General features: G+C 45.5%; 1 protein-coding gene across 1 annotated transcript in view; it reads left to right on the top strand.

The window, feature by feature from the left end:
• Positions 1–8,423, top strand: part of LOC102295972 (retinal guanylyl cyclase 1) — a gene marked incomplete at its 5' end in the record, with an annotated part of 14,458 nt that extends 6,035 nt beyond the window's left edge. Inside the window, 15 exon segments of the mRNA XM_014330265.2 lie at positions 538–622; positions 833–949; positions 1,017–1,100; positions 1,253–1,429; positions 1,801–1,954; positions 2,137–2,280; positions 2,352–2,500; positions 2,595–2,758; positions 3,706–3,829; positions 3,900–3,968; positions 4,080–4,254; positions 5,837–5,935; positions 6,071–6,156; positions 6,687–6,772; positions 6,856–8,423. Coding sequence (XP_014185751.1) covers positions 538–622; positions 833–949; positions 1,017–1,100; positions 1,253–1,429; positions 1,801–1,954; positions 2,137–2,280; positions 2,352–2,500; positions 2,595–2,758; positions 3,706–3,829; positions 3,900–3,968; positions 4,080–4,254; positions 5,837–5,935; positions 6,071–6,156; positions 6,687–6,772; positions 6,856–6,943 — 1,801 coding nt within the window.
• Positions 8,424–8,831: the final 408 nt, after the last annotated feature.

Genomic DNA, 8,831 nt, shown 5'->3' with positions numbered 1-8,831 from the left:
TGGGTTCACCCAAAACCTCTGCTTATAATGACTCACACCCACCTTGGCTCATGTAATGAGGCCATGATCAAGAGTGGGCCAATGACCCTTTTAAGAGGCCACTCCCACTAGGGCTTAAATACCCGGGACTCTCCACTATATAGTCTTAGAGTTAAGGAAGGTTTCTCAGACAGAGCCTCTTTAAGAAACTTGAAGAAGTCCAGAAGTTTTTCTTTCCAAGCTTCTTGGATTTCTGCTGCTTAGTTAAAACAAACAAACAAACAAACAAACAAACAAACAAACAAACAAACCATAACCACCCTGAACTCACTGACGACATAGTTCCACCCCCCAGTCCAAGCACTTTCTTCCATACACAATCGACCGTCACCACTGTGTAACACTTAATTTAAGTGCAATGACCCACACTGTAAATATATAACACGACTTATGTTTTCATGATATGTGCATATTTTATATAGTTTGAATTGGGGCTGTTCGTATGTATATAGTGCTGCAGAACTGTGCATCTTTCTTCTCTCACGTGTCTCTGGACAGGAGTACTAAGGGAGCCGTGACAGCAACCAAGATGATCCTTACTCTGGACGACATCGTCTTCATCGATACTCAAGTCAGCAAGAAGGTCAGAGAATGTTTACTGGTGGTAACTACTGTTCAATCTGGTACCATTGCTGGTACTGGTGCATCTGTAGTTCTGTAGAAAACTGGGAGCAGCAGGAGTACTAACAGCGAGGCATGTTTGACTAATGAGCTAATCGATGAGCTGATCAATGGGCTGATCAATAAGTTGATCAGTGAGCTACCTTTGGTCAGATTGTTGTTGTTTCCATAGAAACTCAACGATGAGTCCATCATGAAGAGTCTTTTGGAAATGAAAACTCCATTGCGATCGCTCGCTCGAAGTTATATCCTCACAACACCGGAGAGCTCCAACATCGGGATACTGGAGGTATTACCTGCACCTGTGTGAGCCCGCCTGTCCTGTCACATTCCCTGATTGGCTGTGCTGTTTTCAGGGTGACTGGGTTTGGCTGAAGAAGTTCAGTACTGGAAAAACACCAACAGAAGCCAATCAAACCACCCAGAATATGTTCAGCCAGGTATGATGAGCAGAAAATCTACAATAGAAACACAACGGACACAGATTCTATTTGTTTCTGTGTTTTCTGTTCTGTTGTTTGGCGCTACCATCTGTACGTGAAACAGATTAACAGTATTGCAGTATTAAGAGTATTTTCTGCCTGGTGTTCAGTTGCGGGAGATGCGACACGAGAACCTAAACCTGTGCCTGGGTCTGTTTGTGGACTCGGGGATCTTCGCCCTGGTGGTGGAACACTGCCCCCGAGGAAGTCTGGCAGACCTGCTGGCTGACGGCAACGTGAGGCTGGACTGGATGTTTAAATCCTCACTGCTCATGGACCTCATCAAGGTACTGCCGAACCTGGTGTTCACTTATATCTGCTATGAGTAGTGGTGGTCGGGGGATGAACTTCTTTGTTTTAATTGATGTTGATAGAGTTTATTAGATAATCACTGTTTGTACAATGCTGCTACTTATACAACAACTGCTGCTGTGAGCATTACTCACACTAGTACTCTCTTATTATTAATAGTGCCATGATAAAACACTGCTGTCCTAATGAAGGATCTATGAACTAGTCTGATAAAGCTCAGGTTTCACGACTCGACTTCTAAGTCAATTAATTATGCAGCTCTATTCGACTTTATCTATGATATCTTTAAAGACTGTTTCATTTCTGATCAGACCGATCAGGTTACTGATATTTGTGTTTGTTTCAGGGCATGAAGTACCTTCATCTGCGAGGTTTGACTCATGGCCGTCTGAAGTCAACAAACTGTTTAGTTGATGGTCGCTTTGTTCTGAAAATAACAGATTATGGACTTCCTATGATCCTGACATCCCAGGGGATCAGCATTCCTGAGGATCCACACGGTAGAAACATGAGCACGCTCAGATGTTTGAAGTTTATCTCAGACGCTGTATCTCTGCTTACACGTGTGTTTATGTCAGAGGGCATATTAAGACTCCTAACCCTAACATTAACCCTAATCATGAGCACAACACAAACCTGTTCCAATAAAAACTGCAGCTGTGTTTCTCTTCCCGTCTCTCAGACATGCTGTGGACAGCTCCGGAGCTTTTGAGGAATCCGGTCTCAGGAGGTTCGTTTGCTGGAGATGTCTTCAGCTTCTCCATCATCATACAGGAAGTGATCTCCCGCACACTGCCATATGCCATGATGGACATGCCGGCTCATGGTGAGGGAGGATGTCTGATCAGCTGTGTCTCTTATCACCTGTCTGTCTCTTACCACATGTCTGTCTCCCAGAGATCGTGGAGCGTCTGAAGCAGCCTCCTCCTCTCTGCAGGCCGATCGTTTCGGTGGATGAAGCTCCTACCGAGTGTCTCACGCTGATGAATGAATGTTGGAATGAAGACCCGAGTAAGAGGCCGAGCTTTGATGACATTTTCAAACAGGTGAGCCGAGTCTCACTGCTGCCACCTGCTGCCTTCTACAGGCTCGGGGTTATTTTCTGATTTCATCTCGACTCCTTCGACAATCTGTTTGCAGTTTCGAGGTATCAGTAGAGGCAGGAGGGCCAACATCATCGACTCCATGCTGCGGATGTTGGAGCAGTACAGCTCGAACCTGGAGGATCTGATCCGAGAACGAACGGATGAATTGGAGATTGAGAGAACCAAGACAGATAAGCTGGTGGGGCAGCTCCTGCCAAAGTAAGACTAAAACAGCAAATTACTAGTAATAATTAGCAGTAATGTGAACTGGAGGTGGGGTCAGAGTCTCTGATGAGTGGGTGGATAAGAGTCCTTGAGAATAGAACTGGGTCGTTGGGCCTCGTTAATGAAGTTCACTGCAGACAGGAATGAAAGGTCCTCATGATGCAGACTTTGGTCCTGATGGGACGCCGACTCCCGAGAGAGGAGTGGCCATGGTGGGAGGGTTTAGCCTGGCTCGGGGTTGTGGAGTTGCACAGGTGCTAATGAGAGGGCATGCTGCAGCCAATCACTCCTCAGGTTATGAATGATGAGCTGTATTGTGCATTTGGAGGAATGCCCCAACATTATCTTTGGTGAGTTTAACTTGTTCCTGTATCACAGGAAGTTCGTCCTCTGTTGTGCTCTTTTGATTTGAGCCTATTTAGCTCTCTGAGGACCTGTGAGATGATAGCTGCTGGCAGGCTGAAAGGTAGCCCTGTCATAATGGAATCAGACAGGATCATTGATATGGTTGGTGCCAAGGTTTTCAACTAACTCCACTGGGGGCAGATTCTGACACCAGGTCACCAGATAGTGACTCTTTCAACTGTAGTTGGATTCATCCCCATTCAGCCAAAACATAGCAGGTTGAGCATGGTAATCAGGTTCCTGTCTCCTGGACTGTCAGCACTGGTTATCTTCCAGGCTGTTTCGCTGGCAGGCAGCAAGTCTATGATCCCCCTGCAAGAGGAGTACATTTAGGCAGGAGGATTTGTTCTTTGGCAGACCAGGATGATGATGGCATTAAAAGTGGAGCTAAACTGGAATCCATTATTGGTTCCTGCGGAGTCCTGGGTTTGTAGGATGCAGTGGAGAGCCATGTTAAACTTCTGGCCTCTAGTTTGGCTGTTTGCTGCATGGTTACACTAAGCAATGAAAACTTTGCGAGTTCCCATTTGTTCCAGGTCTGTGGCTCAAGCTCTGAAGAAAGGGAAACCAGTGGAACCTGAACATTATTCGGACTGCACCCTTTACTTCAGCGACATTGTTGGATTTACAACTATTTCTGCTCTGAGCGAGCCCATCGAGGTACAAACTGTTTGAACTTGCTTTTGTGCATTTCATTTTTCAGTGTTTCACTAAACCCGTGTGTGTGTAGGTGGTCGACCTGCTGAATGACCTCTACACCATGTTTGATGCCATCATTGCTCTCCATGATGTGTACAAGGTAACACACTTCCATTTAAAACACGTGTCTGACCTAAACAGTAAAGATTTCTCTTCATTTCTGGATTATCTGAACAAAGACACATGAAATTTGGTTCTGGTTTTGTTATAGGTGGAAACTATTGGAGATGCCTACATGGTGGCTTCAGGTGTTCCCAACAGGAATGGGAATCGACACGCAGCTGAAGTGGCCAACATGTCTCTGGACATCCTGCACTCGATAGGAAACTTTAAGATCAAACACATGCCCGAGATTAAAGTCAAAATCCGCATCGGACTGCACTCAGGTACACCTGTCCACCGTTATCTGCTCATTCAGTACCAGGACGTCAGGAGAGGGTTCATTTATCAGTGTAACTACTATACTATCAGCTTTCCTCATCTGAAGAATCCAGAGTATGTTCAATGTGTCTCAGGTGTAAGTCACTCTTAGTGTGGACACGTGTGGATGAGATTAGTGAAGCTCGACTTCTGTGGGCAACTGCTGAAAGATTTAGAAATGTCGGGAGTAGTGAGTAGAAGTGTCTGTTGACAGAACTGTTTTGGGAGACCTCAGGGCTGGCTCAAGTCCTGCTTCATCAGCAGTTGGTGCTCAGACCACAAGGATGGGAATGATATTTGAACCAGTCAGACTGGATTACAGTACCAGTTTTGGACAAAACAGTTTAATGGTTTTTCTTGCTGAAGGCATCAACTAACCATTTCAGGTGACTACATCATGAAGCTCATGGAGCAGGATAAGGGTTTGCAGCGCTGTCAACAAAGCAAAGGGCAGCTACTTACAGGAATCTAAACTATAAAACATATTCAGTGTTGTTTTGCTGTACCCTCAGTCATCCAGGTGAGTAAATCCAAAAGAGTCGATTCAGTTCATCTGAACGTTCTCAGTGAGAGAAACGTTTCGTCACTCATCCAGTGCTTCAGTCTCAGCTGACTGCAGGTTTCCGACCTTACAAACATACATCTGCATAATGACTGAAACCAGCCCACTGAAGGAACACTGGGCTGGGAGGTCAGTTCCTTCATCATTAATATTCACGTTGTCATGTGGGCTGCTCCTGCCGGGAGCGGTGGAAGGAGCTGCTCCAACTGGAGATGGCAGATGAGGGGCGCAAGGGTCCACACCGACTGGAGAAAGAGGAGCTGCTCCAGGAAGGGCTGTTCCAGCCGGGAGTGGTGGAGGAGCCTCATAAGCCAGAGGTGGACGAGGGGCGAGAGGGGCTGTGCCTGCTGGAGGAAGAGGCGCCGCACGGGAAGCCGCGCCAGCCGGGTGGCTCCCCAGCCTCAGTCGGGCGATGGGGGTATTTGGCGGGGCGTGGCCTGCGGTGCTGTGCAGGGAAGGTGGACACACCTGCACGGCATCGGCAATCTTGCCCCGCCAACTTAAAAATGGGACTGGTTCCTGACTGGGGTCTGTTGGTGATGTGCATTGAGGAATAAACATGTACAGAACACAACTGGGTCATTGTTCATTCATGCTGGTGTCAGTTACTGTGCAGATGGACTGTTTATAAGGTTGGAGAAAGCTGAGACTGAAGAAGTGACAAAGCATTTCTCCCACTGAAAACTACATCCTACATCCAGCTGAACATAATCAACTTTCCTGGCATATTTAAAGTTGTTAATGAGTTTTTTCTTTGCTACATAATTCCACATGTCGTGCTTCATATATATGAAGTCTTGAGTTTGTATCAAAAGTAGTAAAAATAAAGAAAAACCATTAAATGAGAAGGCGTGTCCAAACCTTTGACTGGTAGTGTATTTTTGTTCCCAGCTAGCTACATCTCTGATTAAAGTATGGTAATAATGGTTCCTGAGGTTGTCAGCGGTGTTAGTGCCAGGTAAAGGTCTGGCCCTTCCTGTCTTCAGGTCCCGTGGTAGCAGGTGTGGTTGGACTCAAGATGCCCAGGTACTGTCTCTTTGGAGACACGGTGACCACGGCCTCACTCATGGAGTCCTCTGGGCTACGTAAGTAAAATCTTTGATCAATGGTTGGATCACTGAGAGACCACCCTGAAGTCTCTCCTGTCTGCATTTAAATTATGTCAGAATCACTAGTTTCCTTCATTAGTTGCGGTGTGACGATGTGTTTGTGGTCTGCAGCTTACAGGATCCACATCAGTCTGAGTACGGTCAAAGTCCTGACCAGTCTGAAAGTGGGATACCACATAGACACCCGGAAGGCGCAGGTATGCCAATCTAAACAGACCTGAAGCAAATCCAAATGTGATTGCATGACGCAGTAGCTGTGGATGCTGTTAGAAAACACGCATAATGGTGATAAAGGCAGCATGCTGGCTCGGGTATTAGCACTGTTGCTTCACATAAAGAAGGTCTTGAGTTCGATCCCACCCCCTGCCAGGGCCTTTCTGTGTCCTGGGTACTGTGGCTTCCCACAGTCCAAAGACATGCAATTAGTGAGGTTATGTTAATTGGAGAATCTAAACTGGTCATAGGTGTGACCACGAAGCTTAGCCTTGAATCAGGCTGGCGACCTGTCCGGGGTGTACCCTGCCCCACCCCTGCGACCCTGATGAGGATGAAAGAGAATGGATGGTTTATAAAACCTTATCTCAGAGGTCAGGTTATTACCCTCAGGTTTACTGTAGTCCAGTCTGACAGGTTCAGAGTCTGGTCCAGATCCCACCCTGTCCACAGTTAGTCAGCCTGATGCCAGTCCGTGGTGGGACTCGTTGATGTTTGGATGCTTGTGTTGCAGGTTAAGGGCACAGAGGACACGTACTGGCTGATGGGTCGAGAAGATTTTAATAAACCTCTTCCTGTTCCTCCAGACCTCGCCGGAGGGTAAGAACACACAGCGGTCATTATCGATTACCAATAAAGTAATCATTAAACTGAAACTCGCTCTCCACCTGTCTCTCTGTCAGGGCCAGCAACCATGGAATCAGCCTGGATGAGATTCCAGTCGACAGACGACAAAAGTTTCTGGACCGACAGAACAAGATGAAGAAGTGACAACACACACAGTGTCATCAGCTGATGAGACCCTCTCAAAGACATCTGAACCCTGGAGATCTTCAGCCTCCCGAAGGCTGTAAAGTCTGAGTGCACAAACCAATCATCACCATGGGTGCTAATTTCTACTTCCTGATTTAACTGGAAGTCCTCTTTGATTGGTCGCTGACATCGCTTCTGTCTGACTAGTGGAATTTGTCCCTCACACTGTCTGATGTTTGCACAGTTGTATAGAAACTAACTGTTACCATGGTGACTGTGATGTGTTAGTGACCTTGAAATAGAATCAGGGTTGTTCATGTCCAATGAATGCTGGGTAAATGACTGTTAAAGAGTGGATGCGTGACAGATGTTGTGATGATCAGTAATCGGTTCTGCGCACTGACGCTGGCTGCATGCTGTCGCTGTTCCTCATGCTTCTTTAAAATGTAAATGTTCCATTAAACTCTGAGGTAGACTCAGTGCTTAGATATGGATTTTCCCGGATGCTCCTGAAGGCACCGTCTTCCTCAATAAGTCAATCAAACGTGCAGTTCAGGTCTATTTTCTTCACTACCAGCTGAGTTTCACATAATAATCTGTAAAAATAACACACAAACACCCATTGTTGTGTAAGTAATAATATATTTTTAAAAGCAAATGAAAAAAATCCTAAAAAGAGTGAAAAAACAAACAAAAGTGGAAACAATTTAGTTTAAATATTGTCTGAATTAGACAGAGGGCGGCTGCTGAGATGCTGTCTGCGGACAGGTGAGGGCTGAAACGAGCCACTGACTCCTTTTAAACCTCCCCCTCAGTCTGCATGTTTCTTTATTCCCTTTCCAATTTTCATTCGTTCTCATGTTTTGTGCATTTTGAATTAATTTCCTTGTGCTTCCTCTTCTTAAATCCTATTTTTAAGCTTTTCACCTTCTAAATTCAAAAATGGATATTCTCTATATTATTCCAGTTTTACGTTAATTTAATTAAAGTTGGTTTAAAAGTATTAAATTTTTTTTTGATATAACCCCTAACCCTCTCTTCTCCTCAGTGTGATTGCTAAACATAAGCAGCTGTACTCCAGTTCACCTGGGTTTCGATAATCGATTTTAGCTTGAATAAAGTGATATCGATTCATTAAATCCTGAATCAGTTTTTAACTATAAATGTATTTTGCCAGAAATGCCAGAATCTCAGGTAAAAGCTCACAAAACTACACTGCTCAAAAAAATAAAGGGAACACAAAAATAAGAGATCCCAGATGTGAACGAATGAAATATTCTTATTGAATATGTAGTTAGATCAAGCATGGAGGTCTGGATTTGGAGTCACACTCAAAATGAAAGTGGAAAAACACTTTGATGTAATGTCCTTAAAACAAGTCCAAATGAGGCTCAGCAGTGCCTGTATGACCTCCCTACAACACCTGGGCATGTTCCTGATGAGGTGGCAGATGTTCTCCTGAGGGATCTCCCAGACCTGGACTAAAGCATCTGCCAACTCCTGGACAGTCTGTGGTGCAACACACCTACATGATGTCCCAGATGTGCTCAACTGGATGCAGGTCTGGGGAACGAGTGGGCCAGTCCATAACATCAATACCATCGTCTTGCAGGAACTGCTGACACGCTCCAGCCACATGAGGTCTAACATTAGCTGTGTCCCAAGTCAGGGGCCTCATCCTTCAGAGGCATTTGAAGGCCGATCACGTCACAGCCAGGCGATGAAGGCTGCTCCAAATGCGGCCTTCATTTCCCCTGATTCGAAGCATGGGTCAGGTGTGTGCTTTGTGGCCCAACCTATCCCAGAATTCATAGCGCTGCCTAGCCAGTTCAGTTTCTAACGAGGGCATCAGCTACAGAGACGGTAGAAATTGTTAATGTTAAGATATTAAAGTTAATGGAAGTTT

Source organism: Haplochromis burtoni, unplaced genomic scaffold (genome assembly GCF_018398535.1).
Source record: "Haplochromis burtoni strain Fernald_Lab_line unplaced genomic scaffold, NCSU_Asbu1 Contig_753, whole genome shotgun sequence".
Taxonomy (NCBI): domain Eukaryota; kingdom Metazoa; phylum Chordata; class Actinopteri; order Cichliformes; family Cichlidae; genus Haplochromis; species Haplochromis burtoni.
This window is presented reverse-complemented; position numbering and strand designations above follow the sequence as displayed.